The sequence below is a fragment of the Drosophila suzukii genome, unplaced genomic scaffold, assembly GCF_043229965.1.
Source record: "Drosophila suzukii unplaced genomic scaffold, CBGP_Dsuzu_IsoJpt1.0 scf_4, whole genome shotgun sequence".
Lineage (NCBI taxonomy): Eukaryota > Metazoa > Arthropoda > Insecta > Diptera > Drosophilidae > Drosophila > Drosophila suzukii.
Genome location: NW_027255927.1, coordinates 1,195,404 through 1,210,140, shown reverse-complemented (window position 1 = coordinate 1,210,140; position 14,737 = coordinate 1,195,404). Strand labels below are relative to the sequence as shown.

The 14,737-nt window shown below is 37.2% G+C and overlaps 1 protein-coding gene across 1 annotated transcript in view; it reads right to left on the bottom strand.

Moving 5' to 3' along the window:
* Nucleotides 1-11,762: 11,762 nt before the first annotated feature.
* Nucleotides 11,763-14,737, bottom strand: part of scaf (inactive serine protease scarface) — a 57,312-nt gene continuing 54,337 nt past the window's right edge. Inside the window, exon 7 of the mRNA XM_065868538.2 lies at nt 11,763-11,857. Coding sequence (XP_065724610.2) covers nt 11,778-11,857 — 80 coding nt within the window. The 3' untranslated portion in view covers nt 11,763-11,777. The remainder of the gene's footprint in view (nt 11,858-14,737) is intronic.

Genomic DNA, 14,737 nt, shown 5'->3' with positions numbered 1-14,737 from the left:
AGGAGCGGATAACACCAGCCACAATAACGACATTTTTTCAATATTAGAGGAATTGCGTGAAGAAAGGATTATATATTAATGAGTATAAATAGCAAGGACAAATATGTTTTACATTTATAAACATCATGTCTGTCGACAAGTTTGGACATTTTTCTGTTGATAAGGAACGATCAGAAAATTTGAAAAGACGTGTTAATTCTACTGAGGGATTATTCATCGATGAGGACGGTAATCTAAATGCTCAAAATAAACGTATCAAAAACGGATCTAAGCCTTTAGACAACAATGATCTAGCAACGAAACAATATACTGATGAGATCCTCGGAAAGTTGGGAGAAGATTTAAGAAAAACTATAACTCAAAATGTTAATCGTCGACTCACAAAAATTTCAAGCTTAGAAAATAAAATTGAATTGAATAATAAGAGGGCAGACAGCGCTGACCAAATTTTTGCCAAAGTTCTGGAAAAGATTAAAACCATTGAGGACTATAAATTTAAATATGTAACAAAACCGATATTATTACCGAAAAAAACCACAATTGAGTTAGAAGGTGTCGCTTTTCAGCCTATTAGAAGAATATGATTAAGCGACAAATCGTAAATGAGGTGCACGGACCATCTCAAAAAAACTTTCAAGACAAGTGATTACAAGGGGTATAAACGATCTGTGGCAAGCAGATTTGGTTGAAATGGGAGCCTTTTCAAAATCTAATGATGGGTACCGATACTTGTTGACTGTTATAGACACATTTTCGAAATATGCTTGGGGTGAGGCATTAAAATCAAAAAATGCAAATGATGTTTCCCAAGCCATGGAGAGAATATTTAAATCGGGTCATGGAACACCAAGAAACCTGCAAACTGATGATGGCACTGAATTCTTTAATTGCAAATTTAAGGTATTAATGAAAATTTATAGGTTAAATCATTATTCAACCTTCACTACTCTAAAAGCATCAATAGTTGAACGTTTCAATATAACTCTTAAAGAATTAATGTGGCGTGAGTTTAGTTTCAATGGAAAATATAAGTGGATAGATATGTATAAACAATTAATTAATAAATATAATAATAGAGAGCATAGAACAATAAAAATGAGTCCAAGTATAGTCAATTCTTCCAATGAAAAACAAATATTACAAACATCAGGTGATTACCTGAAAATATTTGTTGCAAGTAAATTCCGTAAGGGGGACCACGTTCGTATCAGTAAATATAAACATGTCTTTGAGAAAGGGTATATACCAAACTATACAACAGAAATCTTTAAAATTAGAAAGGTGAAGAACACGTACCCTAAAACATACTTACTTGAAGATTTAGACGGTAGCCCGATTCAGGGCGGATTCTATAAAGAAGAACTGAAAAAAACACGATTTCCCCACACATACCTAGTTGAAAAAGTTGTAAGGCGAAAAGGAAATAAAGTTTTGGTTAAGTGGCTCGGGTTTTCAAAGACTAGCTGGATAAACAAGGAAGACATTTCGTAGTATAATAAATGATTTATTTAATTAATTTTTATTTGTATATTAATTTTTATTTATATATTTATTTTATCTTATAATAAGTTTAATATTAACATTTTTGTACAATGTTTAAAACTAAAATTATCATCTCACCCAAGCAAAATGAATTTGATTCTAGCCATTCAACATTTTCTAAAATATCTTTTTCAATTAATCTCTGATGTTTTATTGATGTCGTACCATGGTCTTCATTTCTTAACTCTAAAAATTGTGTTCCATTAACATTACGTTTTCTTTTGTTATCTTTGCCACAAAGAATTTTTTTATTTACTTTAACTGTAGTTATTTTATGTGCTTTTGATCTAAACATTGTTCTATTACCATATAGTGAGGCCCCAGTTAATAAAACATTTTTATAGTCCTCAATTGTAAGATTTCGTGAACTCACTCCCTTTGCTTTATTATGTGAAGATTCAACTTGATCTATTTTATAACAATAAACCTTTGAGCACAGGCCTACAAATTCTGTCATGAGTTTACCGTTAAGCTCATCTTTAAAAAACCCTAAACTTTTTTTGTTAACTCTTTTAAAGTTATATAGATTAATTCTTTCATCTGAATAGTCCGATGTATCAAATTTTGCTTCAAGATCATTACGAATATCTTTATAAAAATCTTCAGTTTTTAATGTATAGATAAATGAATCAGTATCCATATAATTTGAGAGTAATTTTTCCTGAAACTTTGGCTTCATATATTGATAGTGAAAATCATACATTTTCCATTTCGATAAGTCTAATACTGCAAATCCTAAATACTTTGGCTTATTAAATAGAACGGACAATCTTTTCATTTGAATTGCATAGAAATTATCATTTATTTTAGTTGCACTATGAAAATTGGATTTTGAAATTAAAGTTGTGGCACAATGTGCTTTTCATCCAGTCTTCGAGCTATCCGGAGCTTCCCATGTACTAACAAGCTTAATATCGACCCTGCGCTCGGGATCTTCCATTGTTTTTCCGTAAACAGAATTATTCATTAATTTAAAAAAACCGTATTTGCTATCGATTGGAATATTATTAATATCAAAATTGTCTATATCTGTGGTAGACATCCACTTAAAATCTTTATATGGTAAAGAAAGTCTATAACCGCCTAATATACCACTAGCCCTATCCGCGAACAACACAACATAGTGCTAATAAACAAAGTTGACTCTATAAATCAGAAAATAAATTCTTGCTGATCAACAAGTGCGGTTGTGCGTGCACCTTCAGTAAGAGACAATCGGTGCGGCAGCATCTTCGGAGTGCAAGAGAGAAAAAGGTTGCCCCATCAGCTACGCTATCGCCGATATTCACTATTGTCGGTAAGGCAGTTTGTCGGTAAAGCAGTGAGTGGTTGCAAGCTAAGCTACAACTTAAACTTAAAGATTAAATCCGAAAGATACAATACAAACACAACCGACCTAACCTTAACCAAATCAAACAATAAATACACTTTAAAAAGTCATGGGTTCTTCTGCTCCACCCACTAAACGTACCCGCAACAATGCTGGAACTGCCAGCGAACGCATCTCGGATGTAAATTCGCCTCAGCTTCTGGAGCTCCTAAAGACTCGGTTCGAGGAACAAACCGAGAAAATTGAGTCGGCCGTTCGGGAAGCTGAACAGCGAATGCTCAGAAGCCTTATGGATCGCTTGGACAAAATCGCCGGGGAAGTAAAACAAATGGATGCTCGTGTCCTGACGTTGGAGCGCGAGGTTGCCGATCTTCGCTCCATGAGGGACCGAATGGGTGAGCGGGTTGAGACGCTGAACCGGGAGGTAGAAAATCTACAAGCAGCAGGTCAGAGGTTGGGTGCACTGGAGGTCAGGACGGCAACGCAATGCAGGGAAACTAGCTCGTGTGATCTGAGGGTTCATGGAGTTCCCTATGTCGAAGGTGAAGATCTCAGAGCGCTCTATCACAAGCTATGCTTTAATCTCCAGCTGACTCCACCACCAAGAGTCTGCGATATCTTCCGAGCAAGGAAATCACAGCAAACACATGTGGATCCGGTGATAATAATTAAAATGCTAAACCCACGCGAAAAGATCAAGCTGCTTGGTCAAGTCGGAATGTACAGGCGCGAGCACAAGAAACAACTTAGCTTGCAGTTTCTGGGTTTCAATTCAGAAGCGTTAATTTATATAAATGAGCAATTGTTAAAAGAGCATTATCTCATCTTTAAAGAGGCTATGCGCATGAAAAAACATAAAATGCTTACGGCTGTCTTTACACGACGCGGCCTTGTGCACGTACGCTGCACTCGAAGAGAGGGTGTCTGTTGCATTAACAGTATGGATGAACTTTCGTCCATTAATCTTTCGCCTGATCCACATTCTACATCTCTCACTAACGCTTCGGCTGGACCTGAAGCTGATAGCTTTCGTTCTTAAGCGTATAAATCGTATCCTCTTAATTAAGATAGGCTAAAAACTAGTTTACGTTAAGAAATGTATAAGATACACATTGAATATTGAGATTGCGCCCCTAATAATCATTGATAACAACAATGCAGGATGAGGAAGTTTGTTCCATAGCTAGTGCCATGATAAAAACTATAAGTAGTTATAAAATTGGTCTAAAAATTGTTCACTTAAATGCACAAAGTTTGCTAAAGAAGATTGATGATTGATTGTGAAGGCTTTAATGTTTATCGGTCCGACCGTACTGGTCATGCAGGAGGTGTTGCTATATACGTGAATGTGAAGCTGAAATGCAAAGTGGTACTTAAACAGCCAAGTGACAGTACTATCGAGTACATTCTATTAGAACTTCCCAATAAATCCCATGGAAGAACCCTTCTAGGTTGCATATATGGACCGAATCGGACAATTGATTACGGGTCATTACTTAATGTTGTTTCAGACATTTCGTTGGAGTACACTGACATCATATTGGCAGGTGATTTTAATAGCAACCTATTGTCAGAAAGCCATCTCGTAGATAACTTTAAAACCCTAGGTTTGTTTTCCGTAAACGAAACGATTCCCACGCACTATAGCAGCCACTGTGATACATTACTTGACTTATTTCTTATCAATGACCCTAGCAAAATCATACATTATGACCAAGTTTCTGTACCAGCCTTCTCCAGACATGACCTAATATTTTTAACATACGACTTGACCTTTGACAGCAAAATCAATTCTTTTACGTATAGAGATTACAAAAATATAAACTATAATGAATTAAAAACGGAATTTTTGTGTTGTGACTGGTCATGTATTTACCATCTTCGCCATGTAGATTGTCAATTAGAGGTTTTAACCAACAACGTCCAGTATTTGTTCAACAAGTTTGTGCCCCTAAGGACCAAGGTGATTAAGCCAATGCAAAATCCATGGTTCAGTAGTGAAATTAAAAACCTAACCCGTCAGCGAGATGTAGCTTACCTCCGGTGGAAGCGATACAAAACTGATGAATTTCGAAAACAATACAAAGAGGCTAGGGTAAAAGTAAACAAAAAGATAAAATCAGCAAAGAAGGAGCATTATAACATACAATTTAATAACTGTGTTAACTCAAAAAACAGATGGAACAAACTAAAACGGTTAGGTATTGGAAAGTGTAAGCAACAGACAGAGTCTGAGGTGGATGTCGAATTAATAAACAAAAAGTTTTTGGAAATAGATGTACCTGAAGCAACATGCAAACCGTACCTGAATACTCAACCCATCTGTGATAATAGTTTTAGCTTTATATGTATAAACCAAAGTGATGTCCTAGCTAGTATTCTGCATGTCAAGTCTGATGCTGTTGGTCTCGATAATATGAGTCCAAAATTTGTTAAGCTTTTGCTCCCCTTAATGTTGCCCCATATTACATATATTTTTAACACGGCTATTACAACGTCTTCATTTCCGTTAATATGGAAAAACGCCAAAATCTTCCCAATTCCTAAGCCAAACAATGACTATAGACCTATTTTAATATTACCTTTTCTATCAAAAGTCTTTGAAAACCTTATGTCCTCACAGATTCAACTATACTTAGCTAATAATTCTCTACTTGATGAAAAACAATCAGGATTCCGTAAGAAAAGGAGTTGTATTACTGCAATCACAAATATTGTAGAGGATATAAGACAAGAACTGGACATTAACTGGGTAACGTTTTTGACGCTCCTTGACCACAGCAAGGCTTTTGATTCTGTGAATCATAACATTCTCTGTACCAAGCTTAGGAATATGTTTAATTTCTCAACTAATGCGACGAAGCTTATTAGGTCGTACTTAACGAACAGGTTTCAAGCATTCGTCTCTGGAACGCAAGTTTCTTCTCTCCGGAACTTATCCAGGGGAGTGCCACAGGGATCTGTGCTAGGCCCTTTATTGTTTTCTATATATGTCAATGATCTCCCTAGTATCCTGTCTGAGTGTGAAGTACATTTATATGCTGATGATGTCCAAATATATGTTAGTAGACCCGTAACTGAAATACATGACTGTGTCCGTATAAGTAATAAAATGTTGTGGCTAATTGAAAAATGGGCAAAGGAAAATGGCTTGGGTATAAATCCTAAAAAATCTAAGTGCTTGGTAATTGGTAAAAAGCAACTTTCAACACTTTCACTCCAAAAATTATACATAAAACATACGCCGATAAGCTATGAAGTGAATGCAGTTAATCTAGGCATAACATTTAACAATACTTTATCATGGAGCAACCATATAGCCAAAGCGACAGGGCGTACATATGCTCTGCTGAGAAAATTTTCATTCTCCAAATCGTTCTTAACTGAGGAAGTTAGACTATTAATCGCCAAAGTTATCCTCCTGCCCACTCTCTTTTACGGCATAGAAATTTTTGGAAATTGTGATTCGCGGGATTTGCGTACATTAACTGTAGCTTTTAATTCAGTTGTCCGTTATGTGTTTAACTTAAGACGTTTTGACCATGTATCAGAACTGACATATAAAATACTTGACCTTAACTTGACCTCCTGGATCGATCTCAGAATTTTAATCTTCTTTCACAAAATAGTGACGAGTGGAGAACCAAAATATCTTTTCAATAAACTTACCCCAGCCACATCTGTAAGAACCAAAAATTACATATGCCCTCGAATACAAACACTGTGTTCGAGAAGGCAATTTTTCATAAATGGTATCCGGCTATGGAACAATCTACCGCACCAATACAAAACAATTAGGAGCGCAACTCAATTTTACAATAAAGTAAAAGATCTTTTAAAATACCAGTACACATAAGTATAAAAATTAAATAAAATGAAATAAAACAAAACAAAAATAAAAAAAATAAAAATATATATATTTTAAAAACAATAATAATTGTAACTAAGAAACTACGAAAATTTGATGTTAGTCATTAATATTAATTAAGAGCGAGAGAAATTATTTTAATAACTTAAAAATAATTATAATATAAAATATCAACTCAATGTGACTAGCGCGATAATTATAAGTGTGCACTTGTAGTGCTAGGATATAAATAAACAAATAAATAAATAAATAAATAAATAAAAAATAAAGGTTGTGACATTGCCCAACCATACAAGTTATTCGCATCCACATACATTAAAAATGAAGACTCCTTCGAGGAATCATAATCTGACAAATATTTGTTATTTGCTTTTGTATATCTATGACAACATTGAACTAAACCACCTCGAATGCTACTTTGAATAAATCTATACATATCTATATCTGTCAGCAATTCAAGTTGAATATTTGTAGATTTCAACATTGCCTCCCAAGATAGACCAGGGGTCGTAAAATACTGAGCTGGGTCAAGTGAATAAATTCGCATACAAATTTTTCGGAAGCTTTCAAAAATGTCGGTTAAAAGAAATACATCAGTTTTTAAATATAATTCTAAATAATCTTTAAGAGTGGAACAAGAGAAATGCGACCAAACTTTAAGAGCTTGATCATAATCTTCCTGAGAGCATTCCCTATCCGTTAAATTACTATAGAATGCTTCCCTTGGTGGGAGGGAAGTTTCCTCGAGTCTACTAGCGGAATCTAAATATTCATAGGGAAATATACCCTTCTTACGCATTAGTCGAAATTCTATATCATTACTGAAAAACGATTTTACAGTGTTCAATTGATCATCAACTAAATTAGAAGCTAGGGTATCTAAACTTGATGGCATAAATCTATATGTATCGAGAAAACGAATTTCAAAACTATTTCCACTTAAACTTTTTATTTTCTTTGAGACAGAAATATAGTTGTCCTTATTTATTGGTATTACGGAAATTTCACCGGGAATCTTTCGCAACTTTTGAATAAATAAATGACAGTCGTATTTCGAAAAATTATGAAAAAATACTGGTATGAGTTTGTTAACTTTATAATCCAAATTACACTTAGAGTGGGCTGCACCTCTAAAGCGACCTGTGAAATGACAATGATCTCTAACCCTATCAGTCCCTAAATCTTTCTGACAAATAGAACAATTCAATGAATTATCAAATATTTGCTGGTCATCCAAAGTCATTCTCATAGGAACTATTTTATTTAAGTAGTCATCACTCAATTTAGTTAAATTTTTTATCAATGAATCTACAAAACTTACTCCCGAATTTTTTCCTGTTTCTAAAACAAATTTATCTAGTCTAGAATCAAAAGCACACTTTATATAATACGCATATGATATTGGAATATGTTCATTAATATTAAATAATTTGGGCTCACTTCAAAATTTTTTGGTTCCAGAATGCATTCAAAATCCGCGTAGACAACAAATGGAACTTGAAGCTGATGTTGAACTTGGGTAAATTCCAGTGTGTTGTTCTGGGGATGCGGCATCTTTGAAACCTTCCTACTGCAGAGCGTCTTGTGTTTTAATGCAGCTTCCTGGGTTCCGGAAAAATTCAAACACACATTGCAGAAAAATTGCGCCCTCCTCTGATTTCCTCTTTGAGCAGTCATTAGTCTTTGAAAGAGAAATATATACAAATTAGTTAATTGCTTAAAAGAGATAAAAATGTATAAAAGAATTTACCTTGAAATATTTTTAATGTACATGTAATGTCCATTTCCACCTTCTTCCAAAAACATCATATTGATATGAAGAGGCTTTTCCACTTCCGATTGAAAAAGCGGTCCAATTATTTCCCTCGTCTCTTCATCATATCCGAATACGTTTAAACTCATATGAGTATTCTTCTTTAAAAATTTTTTTATACATTTTATTTCAAGGGGGAAAGTCAACCCTGTGAAATCTAATATTATTTCATCACTTATACGAATTATCTCCAGCGATATATCAATATTATATGCCGAATTATTAAGGCAGAAATCAAAGCCCATTTAAAACAATAATGATCATTTTCGTTACAAACGTTAACTATTGCTTTTTTCGTTAAAAGGAAACGAGGTAGTGGTATGAAAGATGAACCAGCCATCGGTGTATAATGATTCACATTCATTTCCAAGCGAATCAATTTTATAAGAGACCATCCACTATCTCTCTCTTGAAATTCTTGTGTTTTTGAAATTATTTCCATGGTATGTTCATGGAAGATATTTTCTAAGTCAGAATCTTTATTCATGATCGTCATTTTACTTTGAAAACTTTTCATATCAATTTCTTCAGATTCTTCTTTAAAAAGTATATACTCTGCAAACAGTTCAAAGTTTACTTTTGCTGAAGTATAACTTTCTAACAGAATGCTGAGATGAGGTAGCAGGGACAATCCAGCTTCACTCAAGAAACTCTCTGGTAAGATCAAGTCCGATCCATCGTTTACATACATGTAATGTAGTATTCTTCCCTTGAATCCCTCAGAAATTTGTTTGACTCTTCCGTCAAGGGGTTGAATTGCATTTCGCTTATGCAACTCCGAACGCACATGATTTGCCCACTTATTCTTTAGCAAGAAACACTTGCAGGATTGACAAAACTGATTTTGGTTATTCATTTTATTTTATTCGTTTTGGTTTAATTCTTTTTTCACGATCACTTTTTCACTTTTACTTAAGTTGTGTTTGACATAGCCACTTCAAGACTATTTTTGGTAGACTAACTATTGTCCTCGATCATTTATAGTGTTTGAAGTGGGCGTGAACGATAATATTGAAGATGAGAGGTGCATACTTAAGATTTTCTTAAATTCAAAAACTAAGGTAATTCTAGTAGGTTCGACTATTCATTGGTTAGAAGAGATGAGAAGTATTGATTTTGAAAAATATTTGATACATGTGTAACCAATAGGACACCATCAAATCGATAAAGGAGACACAGAATCATAAAATTAAGGAGAGTGTTGGTTAGAAGAGGTCGCACATACTTTGCTGCAGGTGGGAAAGGAAAGGTCATTTTTTATACACACCATCATACTTAGGTAGCCAATTGGGGACAGTTTGGAAAAAACAAAGATTTTCATTTGTTGAATTTCGAGAACCCACATTTTTGGGTAAAAGAAGAGGAAAAATCAAAGATTTTCATTTGTTGAATTTCGAGAATGCATATTTTTGGGTAAAAGAAGAAGATGAAAACCTGTATAAAATTTTCTTATAAATTGTGTTAGCATATTTAAAAGGGTAAGACGAGATTGTTGACTTAGATAGACAACATGCATTCAGTTAAAATAAATAACATTCTGAATGTATTTGACGGAATTCTGTTCAATGCACACTATGTACGGCTCCAGTTCATACAATCCAAACTCTTTGAATGTGAACGAGGTAACATGAAAACATCTATTCATGGAAATCATATGGACACCTGCGTGTGGAGCAATGATGCAGCCACTGAGTTGATACTTGTGTATGCCATCGAATTTCTGATTACAAAAAGGAAGCACTCAACATTATGAATATATACTATAATCTAGAAAAAAGAATGAAAATGATAAAATAACATAATAAAACATGTTCGCAATACCAAAATAAATGAATAAATGTATTATTATGCTACAAAATAAACTTCTGACTTTTTATTTCGAGTTAAAATTACAGGTACGGAAAATGGAAAATATTTCCTTGACTGAGATATGTCGGCTACTTGCGAGTTGTTGCGCGGTCGTGATTTCAACCCCTATTATGGGAACGTCGTATGAGGTCGTTGGCGTGAGGCCCATGATCTTGTCAATGAGCGTGCGCCTTCTGGGTTGTGCAGGTGTCCCTTTTATTGCGGTCAGGTAATTGACAGGTGCGCATGTTCGGGTAGCTCTAGCTTGAATCCCTTTTATGACATGTTTATGACCGATTTGTGGAAAGGAGAGAATCTTAGACAATTTACCAGTTAAACATTCTGGGGCGGAAACAAAAATGTGTATTTGAAAATATTCCACATCTGAGAATCATTAACTTGTGAGATTTATTTTATTGGGGTTCTTTTGATTTCTAAATTAGTTTTATAATCATAGGAAACATTATTCCCCAACATGATCGGACATGTTCCTCTAAGATAACCATCTTTGAATACTTTGGGTGTGCGACCTTTCACACGTGCACAGCAACACCTGTGATAATGAGGCAAAAGGGTACGTGATCACACCTTTCCCCAACATGATCGGATATGTTCCTCTAAGATAACAACCTTTGTAAACCCTGGTTGTGCGACCTTTCTCACGTGCACCTTTCTCACCTGACTATTAATTACACATAATGAGGGGAAGGATACATTATCAATATTGTCACATGGGGATGTGGGGATTGACCCCAAATTTATTTTACTCTTTATAGACATGATCGTGACATTTTTATGACTTCAAAGCCCATTAAAATCAGTTAATATATTGGATTATGCTAATTGTCCCAGAACCCGCATACGTAAATGAGGGGGGAGGGGGGGCGGGGGCCATTAATATGCTAATTGTCCCAGAATCCGCGTTTTCCTACTACTGACCACGCTCACTCCAACGCCCATAACGCTTAAATCTTTATACCGCCCACGTGGCCATGTATTGAGATCGCGGGTAGGTGGCGCATTCCAATCTCGCTTTGCTGCTCGTATATCTTCATCTCCGTTTGCTTCCTTTTGGCTGAGTAACGGGTATCTGATGGTCGAGCTAATCTACTACAGCGTTCTTCCTTGTTATACCCGTTACTCGTAGAGTAAAAGGGTATACTAGATTCGTCGGAAAGTATGTAACAGGCAGAAGGAAGCGTTTCCGACCCCATAAGGTATATATATTCTTGATCAGGATCACTAGCCGAGTCGATCTAGCCATGTCCGTCTGTCTGTCCGTCCGGATGAACGCTGAGATCTCGGAAAGTATAAGAGCTAGGCTATTGAGAATTGGCGTGCAGATTCCTGAGCTGCTTACGCAGCGCATGTTTGTTTCAGCAGCGCGCCCACTGTAACGCCCACAAACCGCCCAAAACTGGCTTATACAGTTTTGATGCTAGTATAAAAATTTTAACTGAAACGAAAAAATCGTAAATATTTATTTATTTATTTCATTTCGCCAACGGAATTTCTTTACTGGCTACTTGAACATTTCAACAACTTATCTTACGTACTAAAATTTACAAAATAATTGACTAACCTATGCTTCAGATTTGATTTACTTGAGAAGTAGTCCAATTGCATATCAATTGGAAGTGCGTTAGACTCATATAAGGCCCTATAGAGTGTAAGGAACTTTTTCAATGGCTGGGATAAAACTCAGTCCGGCCAGGGTCCTCTACAGTTAAATTTGTAGAAAAGTGTTGGGACGAAACTGGACGGGGAGTTGCCGCGGGGATTTGTGGGGAAAGGAGGCCAGAGTATCCGCGTTGCACCGAGTAAGCAGCTCTAGCGCAACACGGTACCCGAAAGGTATAGTGGAGGGCGGGGCTGCTCCCGGCAAAAATACTAACGAAACGAGCGGCGTAGCCGATCCCTGAGAAAATACCAACAAAACTGGACGGCGTGGCCGTTCCCCCTGGATGTGCGACTCACAAGCTACTGGGGTAGGGGGGTAGGGATCCGAGGGGAGGATGGCCGGAGGCGACCCTTCCCTGTGCTCCCTGTGGTCGATCGAGTGGTCGTTTGCACTGAGTAAGCTTCTCCGGTGCAACACGATTCCCGACTGGCACAGATCACTGCACGTGGCTCGCGACTACCTAAACCGTATTTGGGGCGGGGTTCCCAGGAGAGGGTGGCCAGAGGCGATCCTTTCCTATGCTCCTTGTGGGCGATCGGGTGGTCGTTTGCACTGAGTAAGCAGCTCTGGCGCAACACGATTCCCGACCGACACAAATCACGATTCCCGACCGGCACAAATCACTGCACGTGGGTTCCCGAAAAATGCACAAATTCACACGGACACATACTTCTTCATTCTCTCTTGTCTTTATTATTCGCTAGTACTACTACTACTACCCCTACTCGCACTCAGTCTGATCGCTTTTGTCTGTCCCACTTACTCCTTGGATACGGCGTGCCGACGCTCGTGCCGCTGTACCACTCCGGGTTGAAGTCCGCTCCTAGGTCTGATCGCCTTGGCTGCCATTCGAGAATGAGAGCGAGCTTCCGACCTTGCGGCCGCATGTAAGCCCGGCTTGCCGGGTTTCTTCGTTTCCCAACACAGTTTCTTATCGAACCTCCCGCCTATCGCTATCGGCACTATCAGCTGTTGGCCCTCGGTCGACCAACACTGGGTGGTTTTCCAGCCCTGGTGCGGGCAATATTTAAATCGGATAAGCTTAGCTTCTAGTTTGAACTTAAATAAATTGCCTTCGTGGCGTAACGACTTATATTATAATTATATTATATATTATAACTTATAAATAAATGGCCTTCGTGGCGTAATCTCCAATTGTATGCCTTCGTGGCGAAAAGAATAGAAATGGCGAAATGTGGAGGGCGTGTTTCACGCATCCTCACAAGAGGGGCTCGTTTTTGGAATAATTTGTCCGCCGCAGCTCGAGGAAAAAGGGATCAAAATTCCGAAGTTTCCTAGGCGGGGTGTGAAAACCAACTTTCGATAGCAGTTCTGGACAGTCAATATTACTATCCAACAAATCAGAGATGAAGCAAATGGCGAGGATACTTCTACGATGCTCAAGGGATGGTAGGTGAACAAGCCTACATTGCTGGTGGTATGAAGGGGTAGGGTCTAAAAACCTTAGCGGCAACAACGCGAATTTCAAAAACTGTTTCTGTAAACGTTCTATTCTGTTTCCATGAGTGGTAGTGAAGGGATTCCAAATAAGAGACGCATATTCTAGTTTAGATCGGACAAATGCAAAATAAAGCGCAAGTTTGGTGTAGGGATCCGTGAATAGCGATGCGTTCCGTTTCACAAATCCAAACATAGCATAGGCCCTGGGCATGATGTAATCGAAGTGTGCTGCAAAATTAAATTTTGAGTCAAACAACACTCCTAGATCCAAGGATTCCTGCCGCAGTTGTAGAGGTTGACCATTGATATTATAAGATGTGACGATATCGTATGCGGATTTACTGTAAGTGACATAGAAGCAGTTGCTTATGTTAAGAGGAAGCGATTTTCGGCTACACCAAGAGCTCAAGGAAACTAAGTCATGTTGAACCAATTGTGAGTCTGTCGCTAATTTAATAGACTTAAAAATTTTTAAATCATCTGCATACAGGAGACACTCTGAAGATAGACAGAACCTCACATCATTAATGAAAATGATGAAAAGCAGAGGTCCCATAGCACTCCCCTGAGGGAGGCCAGAGGTTGCCAAATAGGAATCCGAGAATTTTCCATTAATATTAACTCTATAAAGTCGATGGTGTAAATATGATTTTATCCAATTTAGTAGTGCCGAATGTATACCCAAGCGGGCCAGTTTTGCCAGTAGGGCACTGTGGCTAACTTTGTCAAAGGCTTTCGCAAAATCGGTGTAAATATCATCAACCTGATATCGCATATTAAAGGCATGAATGCAATAGTTGCTGAAAACGGCAAGATTAGTCGTAGTTGACCGACCTGCAACAAAACCATGCTGAGAAGTGCTTGTATATGTTTTTCCAAGAAATGATAATTTATGGGCAACAATGCGTTCGAAGAGTTTAGCGATATTACTGATCTTTGCTATAGGTAACTGGCAATGTTATTCTTCGGCCCTGATTTTAAAATTGGAGTCACGGATGCGACCTTCCATCTATCCGCAAAGTGTTCACTAGAAAGTGATTTATCAAACAGAATTTTTAGTGGAACGCATAGCACCTCCATACAATGTTTCAGAAAGTAGGCCGGAATCCCATCACAGTCCGGAGTGTACAATTCATCCACGTCTTCCACAGCCCTATGAATATTCTCTTCTAGCACGGTTAAACTACCTAAATT